This window comes from Culex quinquefasciatus, chromosome 1 (genome assembly GCF_015732765.1).
Source record: "Culex quinquefasciatus strain JHB chromosome 1, VPISU_Cqui_1.0_pri_paternal, whole genome shotgun sequence".
Classification (NCBI taxonomy): domain Eukaryota; kingdom Metazoa; phylum Arthropoda; class Insecta; order Diptera; family Culicidae; genus Culex; species Culex quinquefasciatus.
Window position 1 is genome coordinate 16,504,123 of NC_051861.1, and position 24,759 is coordinate 16,528,881.

General features: G+C 39.0%; 2 protein-coding genes across 3 annotated transcripts in view; one reads left to right on the forward strand and one right to left on the reverse strand.

Moving 5' to 3' along the window:
* LOC6051155 overlaps positions 1 to 24,759 on the forward strand; it is a 263,249-nt gene that overhangs the window by 192,022 nt on the left and 46,468 nt on the right. The gene's annotated exons all lie outside the window — the stretch shown is intronic.
* On the reverse strand, positions 1,764 to 23,435 carry LOC6051158 (parkin coregulated gene protein homolog). The gene is made up of 4 exons (XM_038248627.1): positions 23,095 to 23,435; positions 22,940 to 23,021; positions 3,966 to 4,077; positions 1,764 to 2,061 (listed from the first exon to the last, which is right to left on the reverse strand). The coding sequence occupies exons 1-4, from the start codon at positions 23,379 to 23,381 to the stop codon at positions 1,826 to 1,828; spliced, it is 717 nt and encodes a 238-aa protein (XP_038104555.1). The 5' UTR covers positions 23,382 to 23,435; the 3' UTR covers positions 1,764 to 1,825.

A 24,759-nucleotide genomic window follows, 5' to 3' on the forward strand; every position in this document is an offset into this window, starting at 1 on the left:
TGGCACAGTAAGAGCATAAATTTATGCTTCTTTTTTCCCGGTGCCGCTGGAACCCGGAATTTATGGCACCAAGTTCGCGTGATCCGCCAGCACGAAAGTTTATTTTCGTTTATTTCGTATTTGCATTTTTCTGGTGGTGGAGCTAGCCCGGCTTGCTGGCAGCACTGCTTTCCTAAGGATGCGCGTCAAATGAGCAAAAGGAGATTGTCATTTACGGTGGTATAAAATATAAGCTTTGGAGAATTATTGCCATTCAATGAGATCGAATTTTATTCTTGGTTTATGACCAGATTTTGGGACATTGATACGAGATTTGTGTTTTTAATGGTTTCAATTAAAACAAAATTATCGTGTACTCGTGACAGCTCTATTGAGTTAAATTAAACAACCTATTCTGATCTATTTAAACGTGTACAAGTGACAATCATAACATTGCATTGGCGCTGGCATTAAATCCATTCATGTCACGGAAACCACTCAATGCACTTTGCAAAGCTTTTAAAACGCACTAGTGAAATTATTTTGTATCCCACTTAGAAGTTTCAAAAAGGCACAAAAAAAAAACAAAAAAAAAATCTGGTTAGAACGTTTAGAACCAACCGTTTTTAAACAAACAATTAGGGGAAATATGCCCATTTTAAGCCTAATAAGCGGTCGGGTTTGAATGATGCTGGGTAACCTGGATTGTTTCCTTAAATTCACTAAAACCAAGTACACCAACGAGAAGAGCAACTTTTTGTGAACATTTCTGTTTATTTTCACTTTTATTAAAAGTTATGCTATTCCTTTTACAAGCATTTAAAAAAAATATTTCAAAAGTGCATTCTAATCAGTCGAGTGCATTGGGCCACGCCCATTTTTTTATTTTCAGCTTAGTTCTTTTTTTCTTCCGGCGTCTGCTTAGTGCTGCCAAAATTGATGAAATTTTAAGCGAACACTCACGAAAAGTAGCATTTATAGCGAAAGTTTCCTGGCAGCACTTGCTCACTCCAACAGGCGCTGCACCAGCATGTTGGTGGTGTTGGTGGCCACCCTTTGTTCTTTATTTGCCTTCGCTTCTCGCTCGGTTTTCTTGAGCCTTCGATTGGAATGTGTATTCAAAATTGAAACGTCAAACGACTTGGCGCGTTTGTTTTTTTGATGGTGCTTGCTAATTGTTTAAATTTTTCTGGATTATTTTTCAAGTGAGTGACTAAGTAATGGTCAAAAGAACATGTTGCCGGTAGTTGGAAGCAATTTTATATCTTAACTTCATAAGCGTAAGTGAAAAGATATTGATGGCGACTTTCGTTAAGCAGTTAACCTCTCATTTTGCGTGTGGATGTGTGTTCTACCAAAATGATGAGAAATGGTCTCGCAAAATAGAAATTATGATCAAAAGTGCATTAAATTTGATCTTTTTGGCCAGTAAGTGGCATAAATTTGCGTGCTTACTTGAGGCGGTGCTGTTGCTGGTAAGTTTATAGCCTAAATAGTATTTTTGGAGCTTTAATCGAGCATCAAACTCTCCATATGACGAAGATAGGTGTTTGATTGGAAAGGGTATATTTCCCCTATTATCGGCTTACTGCTGCTGCTCAAATTTTCAAATCCTGCGACCACAGTTGGCAATGCGTTCTTGCAAAATATTTGATCGTGTTTTTTTCTGCCTAAAAGTTGATTAAAGTGACAATTTTCTTTATTAAAAGCGAAATTGTGCAATTTTGCATAATCGTGTATTGATGACAGATTGGGCAACAGAACACTCTGAATGAGTATGTGTATAAGAAATGAGAAATGTTTGGGTTTTCCCTCTTTTTATTACAAACAAATATCGTTCTCAAGTTCAGCGATTGTGAACGCAGCTCTCGTACGTCGGAACCATGTACTTGATGTTGAGGTACGCGTCCTTGCCGCCGGTTCGCTCGAGCACCATCAGCGTTTCGTTTATCACGTCTCCGAGCCGGTGGCCACCCTGGAAGTCAATGTGGCCGCCAATGTTGCAGTTGACCGGCTTGAACATGTTCATCACCGGCAGCAGCTGCCGATAGTACGGCACGAGGGCCGGACCGACCCAGGGACCTTTGAGAAAAACAAAGAGAAACAAGAATTGTGGCTTATCTGAAAAACATCATGTGTCTCCACCAAACCGACTAGTTAGGTTAGATTTATGCAACATATAAATCTCTATTTATGTATTGTGTCCTGCTAGTATTACAACAAGTGACAACAAGTGCAGTGTTGCCAAACGTAGAGTAACCGTTTCTTTCAAATTCTTTGGACATTAAAAGTTCCTAGCTTGTTCGTCGTAAATCACACCAGGATGTCTTCCCGTAAAAAAAGTTCCTCAGATTTTCCTGGGACTGATGCCCCAACACCGCGTTGGTGCACAACAGGTGTTGCCGTAATAACAAGAAAATGCCACACACCACCCTGCTTGATTGCCCGAATCGGCGTGGAATTTTTTAATTTAATTTTTATCTCCCGCGACGTTTTCCGACTTTCTGCTGTAACACTTCCGGCCCCCCGTGGAGTTCCGGCAGTCCTGCTGGGGCTCTGTCTACCCAAAAAAACGTGAACCCTGACAGACAACAGCGGCGGCAACACGCAAGTCGTAATTAAATGTTTCCCCTGGTTCTTCCGTTGGCCGCACCGTTGCACCTAGCAGTGAACAGGAAAAAGTCATCAAGGACCGCCGCACGGCAAATGTATTCTTGGGAAGACGGCAAAATCCAGCTTCAGTGCTTTCCTCCAACGGTCTAATTAAATGAAAATTTATTATTTCTGGAAGCACAGGTGTGACCGCACTAGTGGCGACCCAATGTAGCGAAAGAAATAATAACAAAAACAACAACAACAGGCCCATTAAACGTCAAATGAAGGACGAAACCGGAAAGGTATTGTGCGACAGTGCGTGGGATCCCGGAAGTAATGACGGCCAATAACAATTATTTTAATGGAAGCACTCCGCGTCAACACGATACCGATGTGATGACAATTTTTTGTTCAGCATTGTGAAGCCAAAAATCATACTGCTTTTAAAAAATAAATTGTTAGTATGCTAACTTAAGTAGTTAGGCAAAACAGATAGTTCTGTTTTAACGAAGTAAATTATCTGAAAATTATAGTCAATCGCAACAAAACACAACATAATTGCATCCTTACTACAATTTAATCTCGATGATTTGACAATGAGAGCTGTCTTTTTGGAGCAATCAAATCCTTGTTTTGAATGAGCGCGTAAGCTAGTCTCGTGACAACGTGGTTCAAAGTGACATTTCTTAAATTTTAATTTACCTTTGTCAAACCATCGGAATTCTACTGTATTGTCCTGTTGAAGCTAGCGCCCATGGCCAATCAATTAATTATGTACCGGCCAGCGAACTGAACTCTACTACTAACGATAGGTCCTACCTTGCACTGAACAGACCAATCTACTCCGCTGCCCTTGATCGCATGATTGTCCTATATGCATTTTCATCGCTTTTGAGATATTTATTCAGTTTGCTGAGTTTGCTTCAAAATCGTGTGATATTTTGTTCTAGAAATATGGAGGAAATCCAGTTTTTTTTCGCGAAAACTTAACAAGTAGCCTTATATGTGGGACAAACTAGTTTGTTTTTGCACATGGGACATTTATGCGAACATGGGCAGTCCGGGGCGGACATCCACAACGATTGTTTCGTGTGTGTAAAATAATAATGACTTGCTTTCCCCACGACTCAGGACCCAGAACCTAGTAATGCGTGGAGCGTGGAACTTGCTGCACCGGATGACGACACCGGAAGTTGTCCATGGCATTCAGGGATGTATTTTCGGCAAAAAAAGTTGGCTACATCATTGAAAAAGTGGCAAATATTCAGTGAAACTGAAGGCACGGAAGCAATCGTTGCTCTGTCCTCCAAAAACACTCCCCCGGCCCGCCTCCCGGAATGAAGCCATCACACGGTCAGGATGGCGAATACGAGGTCCCGTACGGTACTCACCCGCCTGTACCAGCTGCTGGAGCGCCCTTAATGTGGCAATTATAACGTCCGGGTCTTTCGTATTCAGGGCTCGTTTGGCCGGCAGTATCAGCATCGGCAGGCAGCACAGCAGCTACGAGAGAGGACCATCCAGAGTCCAGCGGCCGGTCAATACGGAGCGTCGTGTGTTTCGATCCGGATTTCCGAAGGGATCCCAGAACGACCGAGAAAGACATAAAAACCATACAGCGTGTTGTTAGTTAGGGTAGCAAATTTGTCTTGGTCATTGGAGGGCTAACAGGCACAGTCTTGTCCCGTTCTGGAATTGTCAATTTCCATGTTGTAAGCAGTAAATCGACTGCAAGTAACAGTTTTAATTACAGCTTCAATCCCGTTGGACCATGTCTTGACCAGATCCGGAATATCGTTCAAATCTCTGGTGAAGATTTTTTTTGCAGCGCCAACTTTGGCAAAGTAAATTAATTTTCCAACAAGTTTAACCGTCTCTCACAAACAAGGGATGCGCTTCCGGGCTTTTGGCGCAACTTATGGTTCGGTTAAACAATCATTTTCATTATGGTTTTATCAGAGGGAGCATCATAATCACCACGAAAGATGAGCGTAAAAAAGTTTTTCCTCCTATTTTGAGCTCGTTTCCTTTTTGATAAGAGGCGGCACGTGGCGAACGGTGTAGTTAGGGTTGCTTTTTTATGTTTTTAAGCTTTTTATCTTTTAATGCAATTTTCTATAAAACATAACGTTGATTATTTTGATTTAGAGAAATTTTATGGTTGAATATCTAGACATTGCAAACAATTCTCTTTGTTTTTTTATCGACTTTTGGCAGCGAGTAACCAAGAAGGTTAAAGCTGCTAGTCATTAATAAATTAACAACAAAAACGTTTATCTAGTGTATTATTATTTTTATTCTATTAAAAAAAATAGTTTTGCCACGGACTTGTTTCAACATCACTTTTCCCTTTTCTCACTTTCATTTTCTTCACTTTCCATCGTACCCTTTTGTAGCACACTTAAACCTTCCATGATCGGGTCCGTAATGTTGCCGCAGAATTAATTTAATAAATTATTCACCGTCAAGTTTATCCGATCGGCGCCGACAGGAGACCAGCTAATTTTTCCCGTCCTTACCTCGTTTACGCCTGAATTGCTGCAAAAAATAAAGTTCTCACAAGCAAGCAGAAAAAAAAAACTTCAACCACCTGATGGGCATGTTTGATGTTTGTTTTTTTTGGAAGAAATACTCCGTGGAATACCCTTTTTTCCCTCCACCGTGATCCCTCCGTCAACCCTTTTCCGCAACATCTGTAATTTCGCCAAAGTGCGTATGCGGTTGAGTTTTAATTTTAGATTTTTGATTGCAAGAGACGGAAAACAACTTTCGGAAGGGTCGATCACGTTTCGGCAACCGCACGCGTTCATTATTTAATGGGGCGCAATTTTCAGCGGACTCTGCGAGGAAACAGATGTATGAATGGGTGTTTTGCCTTCCTCACTGAGGTAAGGCTATAATCCTGCTCTAAAAATGAACTTTGAATCAAAACGTCGTAGACCCACCTTCATGTATACATATCGACTCAGAATCGAAAACTGAACAAATGTCTGTGTGTATGTGTGTGTGTGTGTGTATGTGTGTGTGTATGTATGTATGTGACCAACAAACTAGCTCATGTTTCTCGGCACTGGCTGAACCGATTTGACCCGAACCTGTTGCATTCGACTTGGTTTAGGGTCCCATAGATCGAGTTTTATACAGATTGAAGTTTTGATAAGTAGTTCAAAAGTTATGTATAAAAATGTGTTTTCACATATATCCGGATCCCACTTAAATGTATGTAAACTATGTCCGGGTCCATCATCCGACCCATTGCTGGTTAGGTTATCAAAAGAACTCTCCAACGAGCCTAAAACATTGAAGATCTGGCAACCCTGTCTCGAGATATGGTCACTTAAATGATATTGATGTACTTTTTGGAAGCCGGATCTCACTTAAATGTATGTAAACTATGTCCGGGTCCATCGTTGGTTATGTTAAGAAAAGACCTTTCCAACGAGTCCAAAACATTGAAGATCTGGCAACCCTGTCTCGAGATATGGCCACTTAAGTGACATTTATGTACTTTTTGGATGCCAGATCTCACTTAAATGTATGTAAACTATGTCCGGATCCACCATCCAACCCATCGTTGGTTAGTTTATCAAAAAACCTTTCCAACGAGTTCAAAACATTGAAGATCTGGCAACACTGTCTCGAGATATGGCCACTTAAGTGACATTTATGTACTTTTTGCAAACCGGATCTCACTTAAATGTATGTAAACTATGCCTGGATCCACCATCCGACCCATTGTTGGTAAGGTTATCAAAAGACCTTTTCAACGAGTTCAAAACATTAGAGATCTGGCTACCCTGTCTTAAGATATGTACACTTAAGTGATATTGGTACTTTTTTACTCCGGATCTAAAAAAGAGATGAAATTTTTGTATCTGAAAGAGATGAAATTTCATATCAGCCATTGTTGGTAATAAGTGAGGAAGGCTCCAACCACATAGGTGGATTAAGTTAGTTTTTATGTTGGAGAAGACTGCCCTTCGTGAGGTGGCCTTTTCCAGAGCAAATCCCTTTTTCAAATGGCTGCACGGTCACGGACATCAAATTTGAGGTACCTGCCGACACAAATTGATGATTTTTGACATAATTTCAGCAAGTAATTTACTTTAAAGACTTGGACGTTTCTAGTACGGACTTCAAACTGAACGGTTTAAGTGAAAAAGTGTTGTGTTGTGAAGTGATTTCCTCCAAGTAGCTTCGATCATCATTAGGTAAGTAAATTAACTTTTCAAACTCACTAATCCAGTCAATCTGTCAAGATATCAGGCTAATGGCAAATTTGACTGTTTTCCAATTTGCCATTATCTGATCAAAGTACTAACGACACAATGGCCGTTCCGACCACAAAACTTAACTTCATTAAGCTTCGTTCCATAATGTTAAATTTAATCCCCTTAAGGATTGGCAGACCCGCGACCGTTTTGCATCATAATCCTCGCGGGATTTTTCGCCAGGCTCTTAATTCGGTTTGACTGGAAAACTTTTCTCTCGAACCAGTCCGGGATGCGGCACCTATCCGCAAGTCAAAATCATCAATCATCGTTATCTGCTAGCGAGCAAGTGGACTATCCTTGCAGGTTTGAAGCGTCTATCTGGTTTAGAGAAACTTGTTTTAAAAACTCTTTAATTTTTTATTTTTTTTCATAAATATGATTGTTTACCTTTTGATTAGTGATTTCTTGCAAACCTTCTTAAATTTCATAGACTTCAATTTTGAGACTGGTTCCCAAAAAAAACCCACCACCCTTTCCGGATTTCTTTGTCGAAACGGCCAACAAGGGTGCCGTTTGTTCCAATTCTCGGCTAATGATGCCCGCGCGCTCCGTCTGTCCTGTCCTTTGTCCTGACGAAACCAGATTGTTGTGTTTCTTTCATTCCCAAAGACACAGCTTTCGTCTGCGTTTTCTACACCAACGGGAGCGACTCCAAAGCAAGTGAAAGAGCGTGCCGCAGTCTGATTTTCCCCGACAGAAAAAAATGGGATAATTTTTCCCAGAAATTTTCACGCCATATCTACCCATTTTTTTCCTCCTTCCCAGAAAGGATTAAAGATTTTCTTGTTAGGGTCAGTTTGAAATTCCGACGATCCAGCTGCTGACGAATAGGGGAGCAAGGATAGTCATGTCTCCGTTCTACGAAGCGTAGGATAATTAAATTGCAGCTTTGCGCAAGGACGATCCCCTTCTTTATGGGTTTAATCAGTTGGAGGAGACGTCAAGGAAGCCCTGCACCCGCCTCGAGAAGTTAAACACAAGAAACAAGGAAAATCCAGAAGCCCAGTATTTATCTTGCCCAGCAGCAGGACGTTCAAGGATCACCCGCGAGAATAGTCGGTCACCTTTAATTATAGTCACGGTGTTGCTGATAAAATAATCAGCACGAAAATTACTCATTAAAACGAGAGGGAGAGAAAGGATTGCGAGGCCGTGGCGTTTTATTCCGCTAATTAATTGTTTGGAAATACTAAGCGTTTATGAAAGTGGCCCTCTTTCGAAACAGCGAGGATTGTGGAGAAATCACCTTTCGTAAACTGATCGTTTAATTTGTTAAAACAAAAGAGATGTCGATTTACACACAATACACAGAAAAAAAAATGTAAATTTGGAAGCTGTAATTTTTGAACGTTGAATTTTACTTCTTTTATGATGTACAGTAGACTCTCTGGTTGTCGATCTTCTCGATATCAATAATTCTCCATCTATCGATGAATTCTTCAGTCCCTTCAATCTGCATACTTCAATTATCTTCATTCCTCGATATTTTCCCTTGCTTGAAGGATCTCTTCCTCGACGGTCCCTTGGATTCTGTTTGCTTTAAAAATCTCTTCCGGTTGTCAATAATTTCAATTTCTCATGGCTTGCATAGACATATTTCTTGGCGAAACGAGGGTGTTTTACATTAGTTTGTTTTTGTTTGATGGACGTTGCCATGATTCTCTCCCATAGCTGGGTATCAAGATAAAAATATTTTCAATTGAGTCTTCATTTTGCATCGTTCTGTAAGCTGATGATTCTCTTCCTCGACGGTCCCTTGGATATTGACAACCAGAGAGTCGACTGTAATTTTACGTCAATTTAGACTGAAAAAGTGACATTACACCAGAAAAGTGGTAAAATTACACATTTCCAAAGGTAAAATTACATCTTTTTTCTGACATAAAAGATGTACCCCTTCTCAGATGTAATATTACCATGACTTTTGTGCTTTACTTCAACCCTCTACTGGGCTTTTTTCCCTGTTCAGAAGGTCATTATGAGCAACTTTTGTTCTATACCAAAAATTTTACTTCTCTTGTTTTATTTTTAGTATTTTAATTTGCATTTATCTTATTTAGTTTGTCTTTGTTTTTGATAGTATTTGGCCTAATCTACCACCTTCTACCATTACATTTAGCCTATTGCCTTGTAGGTCAGTGTTATTATTGCAAATCAATGTACCTAAAAAATGTCTTGGTCGGAAGGACGCTTAGAGCTGCTTAGAGGGTACTTTTCAAATATTTGTGCCCTAGAAAATATTTTACCCAGGGGTTTTTGTTTTTTTCCAATTTAATGTTTTTTTCATGTATTTTGATGGAGGCGCACGATCATTCACAAATCAACGTTATAGGCGAAGATTCAAGAAGTATCGCACGCCTCCTTTGACCCAAGTAGCATCGCGAAACATGTTTCAAATGGCTAAGTCCGAAGTATGTTGCATCAAGAGCGTAAAAAAGTTACATTTGTTGCAATTGTTTGGAATTTGTGGTCGACACTTATTTACAACTAATTTGAAACAAAATATAATGAGTGCCTTTGACTTACTGCTAGCCTCCCGAGAAACTAAAAAAAGCTGATGTTTTGCAACATATTCTGCACAGAAAAAAATAATGTAAATTTGGAAGCTTTAATTTTGGAAGGTTGAATATTACCTCTTTAATGATGTAATTTTACCTCAATTTAGACTGAAAAAGTGGCATTACACCAGAAAAGTGGTAAAATTACACATTTCCAGAAGTAAAATTACACCCTTTTTCTGACATAAAAGAGGTACCCCTTCCCAGATGTAATATTACCATGATTTTTTTTTCTGTGTGTTGCAGGGATGCCAGATACACAGATTTGTCTGTGTTTCACAGACATTTGAGCTCGTGTCAGACATTTTTTGAGGTACACAGACTTTTTAAAAACTTCATTAAATTGTTATTTTGTTAAAATATCAATTGAAACATATTTCGTTAGTCTTCAAATGCTTAAAAACACAATTTTTGATAGATTTCTATGACTGTAAATTGATTTATTTGAATTTTAGACAAAGACACAGACATACACAGACTTTTTCACAGACATTTTAAAAAATCAAGTGGCATCCCTGGTGTGTTGCCATAAAGTTATTTTTGAAACAACTTGAACAACTTTACGAATGTTTTTAGATAGTAAGCAATATGTTATGGATATGTAACTGTAACATTTATTAGTCAACTTTTTTGTGTGCTACGTTTGTCATGGCTACAATGTTTTGGTACATTCAATTTATGCCGCTTTCGGATTTCGAAATTTGCCGTAATATCCAGAGAAATGGGCCTTCCGGTTTAAGAAGGCGGAACTGGTCATCGAAAATGCAGAACAAACCAACAAAATCGAAAACCTACAACCATCGGATGGATTCATAACACTCCCGATAGGACCAGGACCAACAGTCGGATGATTTTGCAGAATCATCGTCTGCCATTGAATTATTTTTCCCTGGTCTAACGGTGATGTGCCTGCAGATTTCCCCAAATATAACACGATTGAACTAGGAGCGCCACATTTACTGATAAGAACGCACTGTTATTTTTTAAAAGTTTTAATCCCAGCAATGCTCTTCCAAAAGACGCCGAAAGCTCCTCAAAACGCCAGCAAAGATTGACATAGGCTTAGCTCCAGAACTAGAACGAAAATACTGGCATTACCATCTCCAGAATAGTATTTTGAACTTTGTTACCGTTGTGACTAAATCGTTCTACCTTTACCCCGCCCCGTTAAGGGTAAATAGGAGCTTAGGGAGTAACTACAGTAGCATGCATAGGGATTAAGGATGAGGATGTTTGTGTATTTGTCTTTTCAAGCGTCTTTATGTAAAACTTAAAGTAAATTAAAACACAAACTAATAAATAAATTGGAGCACAGTTAGATTAAAACTAAATATCACAGATCGCAAACCATAGCCATTTAAGTGTTAACACACGAAGCAGAGTCTGTAACGAAATTTGCTGCAAGGGTTGCTTATTCGCGAGATCTGCACGAAAAAGGGGTAATAAAGAGAGCGAGTGTGGGATCGAGAGCCGAGAAGGGCTACTGGTGGCCATTGCAAAAATTAAAAGGTCTTTTCCAACACGCCGTGACTGTGAGCAGTAGTGCATCTCGAAAAAGAAGGACAACTGACTGTCCATTTCAATTAACTTACCCAATCGTAACTGGGTAATTCTCCGCCAACTCACACAGCAGTTGCCCCGACCCCTCTTCGATTTGCGTGAAACTTTGTCCTAAGGGGTAACTTTTGTCCCTGATCACGAATCCGAGGTCCGTTTTTGATATCTCGTGACGGAGGGCGGTACGACCCCTTCCATTTTGAACATGCGAAAAAGAGGTGTTTTTCAATAATTTGCAGCCTGAAACGGTGATGAGATAGAAATTTGGTGTCAAAGGGACTTTTATGTAAAATTAGACGCCCGATTTGATGGCGTACTCAGAATTCCGAAAAACGTATTTTCATCGAAAAACACTAAAAGTTTTAAAAATTCTCCCATTTTCCGTTACTCGACTGTAAAAATTTTGGAACATGTCATTTTATGGGAAATTTAATGTACTTTTCGAATCTACATTGTCCCAGAAGGGTCATTTTTCATTTAGAACAAAATTTTTCATTTTAAAATTTCGTGTTTTTCTAACTTTGCAGGGTTATTTTTAGAGTGTAACAATGTTCTACAAAGTTGTAGAGCAGACAATTACAAAATTTTGATATATATACATAAGGGTTTGCTTATAAACATCACAAGTTATCACGATTTTACGAAAAAAGTTTTAAAAAAGTTGGTCGTCATCGATCATGGCCGTTCATGGTCACCCGCGACAGACACGGACGACGAAACAAAGAGAAACGCAAAAGTAACTTTTTCAAAACTTTTTTCGTAAAATCGCGATAACTTGTGATGTTTATAAGCAAACTCCTTATGTCTATATATCAAAATTTTTGTAATTGTCTGCTCTACAACTTTGTACAACATTGTTACACTCTAAAAACAACCCTGCAAAGTTAGAAAAACACGAAATTTTAAAATAAAAATTTTGTTCTAAATGAAAAATGACCCTTCTGGGACAATGTAGATTCGAAAAGTACATTAAATTTCCCATAAAATGACATGTTCCAAAATTTTTACAGTCGAGTAACGGAAAATGGGAGAATTTTAAAACTTTTTAGTGTTTTTTCGATGAAAATACGTTTTTCGAATTCTGAGTACGCCATCAAATCGGGCGTCTAATTTTACATAAAAGTCCCTTTGACACCAAATTTCTATCTCATCACCGTTTCAGGCTGCAAATTATTGAAAAACACCTCTTTTTCGCATGTTCAAAATGGAAGGGGTCGTACCGCCCTCCGTCACGAGATATCAAAAAACGGACCTCGGATTCGTGATCAGGGACAAAAGTTACCCCTTAGGACAAAGTTTCACGCAAATCGAAGAGGGGTCGGGGCAACTTTTCCCGATTTCGTGTGAGTTGGTAGAGAATTACCCAACTACAAGTGACCGGCTTCACCAAACTAAACGGAAAAGTGAGATAACCGTGCCTGTTGAACGAGTAATCAGGACCCAGTGGTTGTAGCTTAAACGCCCTGTTTTGAAGCTATAGTCCGTCGATCAAGTGCTGCACCGCCGAGCGGTGCCCACTGACGAGGTCGCTTCGGCGTCCCCAAGCCATTCGGTGCGCTGAGGATCTAACCTCCTGCCGCGCCGTCGTCGCGCTGAGGATATTACCTCCTGCGACGCGTCGAGCACCCCTGCCCAAAGCCTACCACCAGCATCCCGCGAGCGTTCGCGGCCGAAGACGAGCCAGAGTCCGGCGTACCCGTCGCTGCATGATTTGCGACACAGCCCGGCACGAGATAACACGCGCATCCACCCCCGCATGAACACCCGGCGTGTGCACGAGGCCGAAACTGTCTTGGAGGACGGCCCGCACCCCGAAGCTGGAAGCGCGAGCTCGAGAGCAGGAGATCGTCGACGACCGTGCGTGGAGCACGTGCACGGATGCCCCGTCGACACCAGCAGCAGCAGCAGCGTCGCCAGCACCAACCGGCCAGCCATAATCCCCCCCACACACACATACAGAATCGTAAGTGCAATAAACGTTTTACCATGAAACTCCTTTGTGTTTAGGCGTTTAGTGTTTTGATGGCGAGCCCCCTTGAGATTAAGGCTCTTGTTCTTGTCTCTTTGCCCGCCAGCGCGTAAAAAGAGGCCGAGGCCCACCCCTGTCGGTCGTGGCTCTAAGACCAACCGGCAGGGGCGTTTCAGGGTCCGTCTGATCCAGCAGGTAACAACTTGCTGACACTAGCTGAAACTATCTTAAAAAGGTCGACCATCAATTTCTTGCCAATCCTCGTAAATGTGCGCGAAATGAAGCAAGCACTCTGTAAGCTGCTGGCAATTTGACAGTTCTTGATACAGACAGATTAAATTTGCAAACTTGTTTGAAACAAAGCAAAACATACGTTGTGATGGTCAACATGTTAGTTGATGATTCTGAAAACATTATCACAACAAAAATGCAACAAACTGAATGTTGTCAAAAAATGTCTAAACAGGGTCGTATTAAGATGCACGATAGTGCAATTCAGGGGGTAGCGAAGAAGCCGCCATCTTGGAAGTTCAGATAACAAACACTCAGAATCAGTATTATTCATATTACTTTGGTAACACGAAGTGTGTTATCCTGGTTAAACTCAAAAGTCCCATGCAAATGTATAAAACCAAACTGAAAAATGTGTAATGCCGATTCAGAGTGTACGGGCGCTACTTTGATCGACCAAAAGAAAAAAGCAAAAAGGTAAACAGAAAAATCACTTTTTCGATATGAATTTTCAGCCAATATTGGGATGGAATCTCCAAGGATATGATAGAATTTGGCATCAGCAACACAATTCACCTGTTTTTTCAGGTATTTATCGTTTGAATTGCGGGAAATTTTAAAATCAAAAACCCAAACAATGATTTGTTATGGGCTACCATTTGACAGCTAGTGCTTTTGTTGTGGGCTCTCATTTGACAACCGTGCTAATGTCGACTGTTGTCAGTTTGCTTTGGTCGGAATAGGGTTGCCATCCCCCCGGTGCAATTAGATGTTGTTTTTTGCTTTTAAATATTTTTTTGTATTTTCAATTTAATATTTATGTGTACTTCGAGTAATATCTGCAGGAGAGCGATTACTCGAAGATTAAAATGTGTCATTTTAGAAAGACAAATATAATATTTTTTTTACGCCTGCATTCGACCCTGTTTTGTATAGAAGCCATGTTGTTTCTTCCATTTAATGTGATATTGCAATTATTAGAAATGAAATGATTTCATAATCATGCGGTTAAACTGATTTAATTTGGTTCGAAATGAATGGAATCAATCGATGCATTTATTTCTTATGACTCTCTGTTGTGTTCATAGATAAAAATATAATTAGGGTTCATTTTTTAACAAATTTTAGTTAAAAATATACTTCAAATATGAAGCGCGTTGAAAATTTAAAAGTATAATTAAAAATTCTACGGTGAATGACAATTCGCATTAGAATCAGTAGTTCATTGATCATCTTTATTATCTTTCACTACATCATTATCAGATACAGTTCCATAGAAGGAATGAAAAATATTTTGAACTTGTTCATTTTTGTCATCTTCAGCAGAACATAATTGAGACATCAATATTCCTAAATATGTTTATTATTTGTTGAGGTTCACTTCCAATAAAAAAAGAAATCATCATGTTAACATAATATTGCTGCAACTTAAACATAACATATGTGGTACAAGTTTATTAAATTTACTTAATTTGACAACTTACACGAAACTTATTGACAACGTTCTGTCAACAAATTTCAAAACGTGAAATATGTTTTAAAACAGCTTCCAAATTGCGCTTTTCCAGTCACGCCGAAGGTTACACATTAGTCGGATCCACTCATTTGTTTTGTTTCAAACTAGTCAGGAATATGCATCGGTCACAAATAATGTTACTTGGGGAAATATATGGAAAATATATAGATTCTAAAATTTGAATAAATTTAAATTAAAATCCCTAGTGGAACTATTTCCTTGGTCACGGATACGAAGAACAATTTTAGCTACATTATTTTACAATAATAATCTAAATGTATGGAGACTTTTATGGGTGAACCAATGCACAGTGGTCCAGCTCGCTAAATTAGGAGGAAAATGGATTTTCCGAAAAATTGTCAAGTTTTGGCGGCTTCAGGAGGGTTGTTGCAAATGAAACTTTTCGTTTGGTTCAACAATATTGGTTCACGATTAGGGTGATTTTGAAAATCTAACTTTTCAGGAATATTTTTGGATTTTTTTTGTCTTCTAGAAAGTTGATGGCGAGCGAGCAACTTTGTCCAAGACACCAAAATTTTGTCTCGCAATCTTCGCCTTTTACAACCAAATTAAGAGAAAGCATCTGAGCAAATCTGTTTTTTGAACGTAGAAATTCCGGGCTAAGTTTTAAGAAAAATAATGTTAATAAGATCTGAAAAGTGAACATTTTGAAATTTGTGAAATGTGAATTTGGACTTAAGGGTCAAAAGTTACAGCCGTTTTAAGGTAAAAAAGATGCAAATTTAAAACTCAAATATCTCGAAAAAGCGCAGGCCTGCATTAGAAACAGGAGATCTAGCACGGAGAAAAAATCCCAGGGGTATCTAAAATTATCATAGAAACCCAAAATATGATCAAAAATCGATTTGTTGACACTTTAGCTCAATTCTGAGGACAGATTCAAATTCAGCGCTCAAAATTACATGGAAAAAAACATGTAGTTGGACAATTTTCGAATTATGTTAGGGTGGTCCCATGCACTTTTCCCTTGAAAGTTAGACAGATATAGATTAGATATCTCGAGTTTAAAGAAAAATAGCCCTGAGATTTTTTCAGTGTTTATAGTGCTAAAGCTCCTACAACGTGACGCTTGAAATTTGGCTTGCGCATTTTTGAGATATTTGAGTTTTAAATTTGCATCTTTTATACCTAACAAAAACTGTAACTTTTGTCCCAACCATTGCCAAACAATGAATATTACGCCCATTTAAAATGCTAGTCTTGATTTAAAAAATTTCAAAATATTTTTTTCAAAAAGATCGGAAAATTTCACGAATGTTTCATGTATTACCATTGATAATCGGACCATTAGTTGCTGAGATATCGTCATTAGAAAATGGTGGGTTATTTTGGTGAGATAAAGAAAACTTCAATTTTCGTATTTCTTTTTCTTAAAGCGGCTCTATCTCAGCAACCCGAGGTCCAATCTTCAATGTCTCTTAGACAATTTTACAGCAAATTTTCTGAAATTCTCAAAAAATTTTTTTTAGAAATGGTCACTTATGGTCACTATTTTTAAAAATTGCAAAACTGCAAATATTTCTCTAAAATCAAACTTTCGGTGGCTTTATCTTGAAAACGGAGCCCTTTATCAAAAAATCTGTATAGTACTTTTCGATTGCAAATTCAATTTTGCATTAAAAATAATGTCAAACTTGTTTTTGCATGAAACTTAAATTTTTTCCAAAAATCACTGTTTTTTTCAAAAATTCATAACTCGGCGGCAGATTTTTGAGCATGTTTCTCTATGGCTCAAAAGTTGCGGATTTTTGTCTCCCAAAACATATCAAAAAATCTCGAAAATCAAAAAATACGTATTTTGGAAAATTGAGTCTAAGTGATTAAAAAATCTGCGATTTTTTTCCTTGTACCAATTTATCTCAAAAGTCCTCAACAATATCTACAACTTTGCCGAAAACACCAAATTGATCAGAAAATTCACTCAAAAGTTACAGCTGTTTGAATATTTACATACCATTTTTGTATGGACAGCAGCCAAAATTGTATGGAGACTTGTATGGATGAACCAATCACACAAAATAGTTTATTTGGTCATAGGGAAGGCCCCCACAAAATTTGAGTCAAATAAAAAATACAAATAATATCCATTTCCGGTTTTGGTAGAGAATTGCTCATTTTGAGAATGCATACAAAGTATTTCATTCCAATCGAAACATTCAAATTAAAGAAAAACATGATTTTCTGGTAACCAATTACAGCGTAAACTAACAAAAAACTTATGCATTTCCTTCAAAGTTGACGCTCTACTTTTCATTTTCTCACTGTCATAAAAAGGGAGGAAAAACTTCCAACTTTCGTTGCTCTACACCGCAGCCAATTTGTTTCACTGTCAAGGACTTTTCATTTTCTTCCACCACTTCATCATCTTTCGCCAAGACGACGGTAAACTGCGTAGGCCAGAAAGAAGCAGGGGAAAAAAGTTTTAATTGCGACACATTTCCTCAATGATCTAGTTCAACTTCCCTCCCGGCGGTTTCTTCCTTCCGGTTCGCAATACCAAGTTGGGTGGAAAAACGAAAAAATAACCGTTATTTCTTAAAACTTTTACTTCCGTGTTTATTTTGTGATTTTTTTTTTGGATAATATTTTTTTGTTCCACCATTTCACTGTATTTTTAAAAGTCGTATAAAAAAAGATTTCATGTAGACGAGTTTCACAACCAAGCTGTCAAGTTTTCCTCTCGGAGTGCATGGGTAAAACTTGCCAGATTGCTTGCAAGAGGGTAATGATATTTAAATACTGAGCAGTGATTTACATACAAATTCGCCAACACAGGACATCGTCCCCCGAAGCGAGCCAATCCACCCACCTACGGAAACTAACACGTGGCGGACTTTGGTGGAATCACAAACTTTTTTTTCTCGCCAACTCTGCGTTCCAGGTGAGAAGAAACTGAATCCTGATTCGCTCAAGGGCAATCCTGGCTCGAAGACGATGGTGGCATCGCCAGCCAGAGGAATAAACATAAATCATTTAATATTCCAAACGAGTTTGGCGGAAAGGAAACGCTCATAGCTCGCGCCAGCCAGCCAAATCCGATTTGTGATTCCGGTGGAACGCGTCCGACTTCCGCGAAGCTTCGAAGGAATTTCCCAGATTTTGAAGAAAAGTTTCCTGCGCTCGCGCGTTTTCCAGGCCAAGCGCGATTGTAATGTTTTCACCCCCTGCGGGCAAGACCATAAATAAAAATTGTTCCTCGTGTTTGCTCTTGGGGCGCACGAATCCAATTCTCACTTTGCAAACATTTCACAAATGAATTCCCCAACTGGATGCAAATTTCTTTTCTTGCCCAAGTCCCGTTTGCCAACGAGAGCCAACTTTGTCTGCAACGGTGAGCAGCATTCAGAAAAAATGCACACGCAAAAGCAAACCCAGAAGACCAGCGCTGATAAAAATAGTTTGGAAAATTTAATAAACTTTTTGCCAACTCAAGCAGTTGCCAATCCCCAGACTGACAGCAATTGCTTGCAGTTGGGAAAATGCTGCGAGCGCAAAGACAAACCGATTCTTCAACAAGTGGAAATATTTGCTAGCAGTTTGACTTTGAAATTCCACAAAAATAATGTATTTTTTTTTCATTCAATTAATTTTGCTAGTAAATAGTCAATACACAATTACATAGTTCCTTTCAACTTTAATATGTTGATTGAAACCCTTTTATGAGCTGTAATTGAACGTTGAACTGTTGATATGCCAACATTAGAGGCACGATGTAATCACATGCTATTCCTCTAATTAGCTTTTCAAAGAATGGGTTTGGCAAGAGAGGAAAAAAATAAAACAACGAAAAAACGTTCTGTTTCATTTTTCGAGTGATTTTATAGCCTTTCCTTTGTAAAGTGAGAAAGGCAAAACCTTCGAGATTGGCTTAAAAAAAGGAAAGAAATATAAAAGCTTTAAACTTAACACAGGTTTTTATCTTTTGACGTCGAAAACTTCGCTGTTCAAGATAGCTTATCCGTTGAAGATGTACTTTATCATCAGCTCGCTGAGAGTTGGGAAATGATCTGCCTTGATCCAGGATGCACGAAAGTGCGTAAGCAGTTCTCGATATAAGGATTATTATGACTGCTCGCCTGCACTGTTTACATTTTTTTCCACGAGTATCTCTGTTATATATAGAGAAACCTCTTTTTACGCGGTGGCGTTGCGCTTTTTGTTTCGCACTAGCACCCCATTTGTTTTGCTGGCAGGCACAAAATTTTACCTCAATCTTTTTCGTGTACGTACACGCAATACATGCGCACGTAGATTACTCTATTAGGTTTTACAGCGTGACGTCACGAGCGCACACGCACACATATTTTTACTGAGGCACACGTGCAAAAAATGTAAACAGTGCAGCCAAGCTGTCAAATTTCTAACCTAAAACCGAGACGGCGTAAAACCTAATTATGGGTGCGGGTGCGCTTTGGTTTACATGAGCTGTCAAATGTCGTCACGGCCTAAAACCTAATTTTGACTTTTGAAACGGGCGTAATTCTCGAATGTAAACAAATTAAAATTTTGTCATGTATGGGAGCGAGTCTCCCTACCCCCTCTGTAGCCTCCCTACCCCCTCTGTAACACGTAACACAAGGTCTTTTTGTAAATTTTTATGAGTGCTTTTATGATTTTTTTATTTTTTTTTTTTTCAAAATTTATTTTCTCTAAAAGAGCAATCAGCTAGCAAAATCTCACCTTAGAAATGTGGAGCAGAACTGCGTTACGTAATAAAAGAATGCTCCCTATGCGTGCATGACCACGGGGATTCTACGGCTGTCTTCTGCATACAATGTCACTGAAGCCTAAAAACTACCAAAGTGTTGGTGTCTAGTGTCAAAATTATAAGGAGTAACATTTTTGTTTCGTTAGTTAAAATGAAATTAAATGTGTACCATTATCCGGGGCAAATTGGGACACATGAAGTGAATTGGGAAGTGATTTTAGCAATGTTTTTGCACAATATTTGAATATTTTTTATTGGTTTCAGTTAGAATAGACACAAAACAACATAATTAGTTTCGTTAGATTTGAACAATTGGGATGCTTCACCCTTCATTTTGTAGCATTTTTAAGCCTTGTTTAAGAATTTTGAGACTCAATTGAAATTTGCCTTAGCTGCAAATATTTTCATTTTTTTAGGTGTTTAAAAGTTTAAAAGTTGCGTCCAGATTTGTTCCACTTTCCATTGAGCTAGAGTGCTCATATTTAGCCCAGATGTTAGTTATATAAGTTCAAACAACCCCTGCATTTCAGGCAGATTGGTGAGCTCCACAACGTCCCTAACAATGGGCTATGCCCTGTTCGTGGACTCGCTCTTAAGGTTTCCCAACAACATGGTTGAGCTCACATATTGGTTTAATCGCCTCAAATTGTAGATTTAAATTAACATTAGGATAATCTGTAAGTTCATTGGCCAAATAAGAATTTGCGGAAGACATTTCAGAGGATTTTAAAAAGACACCTGCTGGGAAGCTTTGCCTTAGACCTGATGCTAAACATATATTGTTGTTGGCGGCATTTTTGGTTTATTTTAACGAAAAGAATCATTCTGAGCAGCCACAGCATTTTTTTTTTTTTTTCAAAAAAAAAAGATTTATTTTATTTTGATTTGTGGCCTTCTGAAATGTTATTCCCGAAACAGCGCCACCAAACATTTGGTGGTGGCTTCAGCAAGCTACGTCAGTATAACGGGCCTGTGCATGACAGAGAAACCTAGTCACGAAATATTCTAGCAGAGCTGGTTCTGTCAGAATCCTGCTAGAACGGTGGAACATTTCTGCTAGAATGGTGTAAGAATAACCAGCTCTGTGAGAACTCTGCTAGAATCCTGCTAGAACGTCGTGACTGGGAAGACTTGGTAGAACTCTAAAAAAAATAAAATAAAATAAAATTTAAAAAAAAAAACATAATAATAATTAAATTTAAAAAAAATCTCAACATACAAAACTGTGGCATTCGCAACGAGTCCCACCACCATCTTCAACCTGACAACCTAGCGTTGATAAAACTAGTCAGTTTTTCACATCCGTCCACCGTCCCATCCAGCATGGCTTTTCGGTGGAAAATGACGGTAGGGAATTGGGACATCACCTGGAAACGTGCAGATGGCAAGATGAAGCAAATTTTGATCATCAGTATTCCAAAAACAGCAAGCAAGTTTTGTCAGTCAAAGCACCAGCAGCAGCAGGTGGTTTCCGCCAAATCCACCGACAGCTGCTGTCAGGTGTGATTTGCGAGTGCAAACCACGTGGTGGCAGCAGTGTTGGCTTCCTTGGGAACGTGCCAGCCTGCGACGACAACGTGGGGGAAAAAGCTGACGTCAGCTTGTTAGGGAAGCGATAACAATGGCAACTTCTGTGATTCTAGTAATTTGACAGATTGCGACATAGATGAAATTATCCCCTCATGTCCATCATACAAGGTTGTAGAAACATTTGCGCACATAAAATTTAATATGTGTTTACATTTAAAAACAAATATCCGCCCGGAATATCAGAATCACGCAGTAATGACATAGAGCTTTATGACGTTTCGCGTACACACACTAGCGCACCATTTGATTTTGCTGGCCGGACAAAATTTAACCTCAATCTTTTTCATGTTGTCCGTGTAGTCAAAATTGAGTGCCCGATTGCAGAGACATCTAGATAGTAAAAATCCGGATCCCTGACTGGTTGGGATAGCGAAATCTACAGATGAGAATTAACCCTAAATAAGGATCGTGTATTTCTTTTGGTTGGCTCTCAACCAATCAAATTGTCTCATTTTAAATGAGTTTAATGACGCATCTTTTGAAGAATCTTTATGACCCACTTTTTTTTTGTATTGCCATCTTTGCTTAAAAATCTGATGAACATACTGAATAAGGCTTTCTAGTCAGAAATTTACCCATACATTCAAGGTATCAGGTTTCCTATCTCTTTCTATCAATAGTTTTTTGTCAGGCGACTTCTAACTGGTTTTTTTTTTTTTTTGATTGACCGCCCGATATGTCAACCAACATACTTCACAGGGCTTTGACAGCTCGAGCTCGGTCATTGTTTGCATCAGGACACTGTGACGAGAAGTTCGCAATTTTTGGGTTAAATTATATTTTTTATAGAAATCGTTTACATTGAATTTTATTATCGAGTAAAGTCTACTTATACTTTCAATAAAATTAACCTCAAACTGAGGTTTTAAACCACCTTTAAAACATAAAACTGAGTTATTTTTCTCAGCTTTTATGCAAAAAAATGTAATTTAAAACGCAAAGCTTCCAACTAAAAATACATTTGTCAAATTGAGCTCCCCCCCGAAAACCAGCCAGAAACCACATCACATGCCAAAAACTCTTGTTCAAATCAGACAACTTGAAGAGCTCATATCTGTTTGGAGGAAAACTCATGATATGGGAGTTGGTTTGTGTCACCGAAAACCCGAGAAGAGTGGAAAACCACCAAAACCAAATCATGCTCACTCGCCCCGTGTCGTATGAGGATGGCTCCGGCGATGATGATGTTCCCTGGGATGTTGAGAGTGTGGTGTGGTGATGTGTCAGCGGTTCCCGAAAAACGACTGCACAAACGGAACTGAGTATCTGGTGGTGGGTGTGCACGAGTGTGTGCGGTACGAAGAGTACATTTGACTGTGCCACCACGTGTTCGCCATCATGATCAGAACTGATGGAGGGCTGTTTGACTTTTGAAGAACAAAGCTTCATAAATCAAACGATGAAATATGACGTATTTTTTTCTGGGAAAGCAGCGCGAAAATTACTTGGACTGGGTAGGAGTAAAATATTAACTTCTGCTTGAGAACGTGTAGTTTGACAGTTGTAACATTCACCCAAAATATGGGTTTCCAATTACGCAATTTGGTGTTATGAGCAGTGTGTATTGCACAAAAAAAATCATCCTAAATCTAATAATAATTCTTTCAAAATAATATTTTCTGCAGCAAAAAAAATAGCTGTCAAATAGTAGGGAAACCCCCGAAACCCCATATCTCATTAAAAACCTGACATTAACAACAGGGGAGTTGTCAGTGGAAAGAAAAACATCCATCTGATTCCGAATCCGGACGCCGTGTTTGTCATGAGAAATGTTGACTTATTATTTTGAGCCCCGATCCCCACATGCTTTCGTGTCAGGTCCCTCTCTGACATTTTTGTGGTCATGTACGTGCTGTTTGTTTTGCGTCACATATGATTAGTGGCTGATTTATGTGACCTACTGCGTGAAAAAATGATTAATTGCCGCTGGGGCACACCTACCTGTTTTTCCCGGGCCTTCGAAATCATGTCACGGACCCCGTTCCGGGCAAACTCCCGATACGGGAAGGTTGTCTCGCAGAGGCTGCAAAAAGCGAGAGCGAGAGCCATAACCTCAAATACACTTCGGCAACAAAGCAAAAAAAAGCCGTACTTACCCTTCAAAAAACAGCGGCAGATAGCGCTGAAAGTCGAGCTTTTCCGGTGGAACCTGCCACTGGATGAACTTCCTAGGGCGACCACCAGCTCGAGCGTAGTTACGGCATATGGGGATGTCCCCCCGTAGGAAGTACATCCGAAACTGCGAGCGGCACGGGCATCGCTTGCGCCGGAACACCGGAAGTCGAGGAGGACCGGGGGGTGTGCGGGTGCAGCATTGGAAGGTTCGGTAGCTGAAGGGCGGAACGGTGCGGATCCGGGGACAGGGGCACGGGCAGTAGCACATTTTTTTGTGGATTTCAAAACTTTAAATTTATATTACACAGCAAATTTAGTGACAGCTAAGCCAGAATGAAAGAGAAACTGTAGTAGATTGAGGCAGAGCCAACTTGATCTTTATAGACAAATCCAGCGAAAGCTCAACGCTGCTTTTTGATGGTGAGAGATTTGACAGCTCCCATACTAAATGTCTGGATTTTCATACTTTTTGTTAATTTTCTTTTAAAATAAAATACTTAACATATGAAAACTATATATTTTTGGTGCCCAAAATTCCTGCTGAATCGAATGGTGTACTTATCTCGATTACAAATTTTTCGAACAGTTTTTATTTTAATAATATTCTAGACACATTTTGTGCACCTAATCAATCAATACTTTTATCATAAATAATCATTTTATTGCTTAAAATTGAGTTTTCCTGAGCTCCCATATTCAAATACATGGAAGCTGTCATTTCTAACACCATTGGCCACCTATCGGCCATTTCAAATTGGATTCGTCTATTTAAAATTTATTTTTTCAACGAACTTCTTTTAAGGTAAGAACAAGATTGTCCGTCAGACCTGGACGCAAACGCAAAATTTTGCGCCTGTCATCATAGCCTGCCAGCCATCGACCATTGAACAAAGCAACCCCTGTATATTGTTCGACTGACAGTTGTTGGAAAAATCAAACTGGCACAGCGTTCTGCGTTCACCACTGCGTCAAACGGACAATCTTGTTCTTAGCTTTACTGAGGATGTTGAAAATCGTGGAAAATCGGTCCCAAAGTCCCTAAAATAACAGCAATGAGTAAACAATTTTTATGTACATTCTTTTCTACGATTCGAATCGAATTTCATTTCAGAATTTTATTTGAACTGACCGGGGTAGAGTGAAAACATTAAATTTTGAGGAAACTGAACTTTACCCGCATCTTACATCAATTAGAATAAGGCTAACTAGGCTCATTGAAAAAAATTACTCAAAAATTACGAACTTCTCGTCACAGTGTTCTGATGCAAAAAAAAATCGAGCTCGAGCTGTTACTGTTCCTGCGAAATATGTTGGCTGTCATCAGGCGGTAGGCCTTAAAAACAGCTAGGAGTCGCATGACAACTTTTGCGAGGAATAGAAAGCAGATACTGTAAATTTTCGACTAGAAAGCCTTATTAGAAGTCTGCTTTCTCAGTCTGCTCTCAAGTTGTTCATCACAAGTTTATCATGCGTTTTCTTTCTGGTTTTTACTAACCGCTCGATGTCAGACAACAAATTTCACAGGGACTGTGACAGCTCTTTGTTTACATCAGAACACGGGCATTTATTGATTTTTGAGTTTATTCATGCAAACTGTCAAATTTTCAACTTAGAATAAAAATTTAGTATTTTTTTTATCAGGTCCT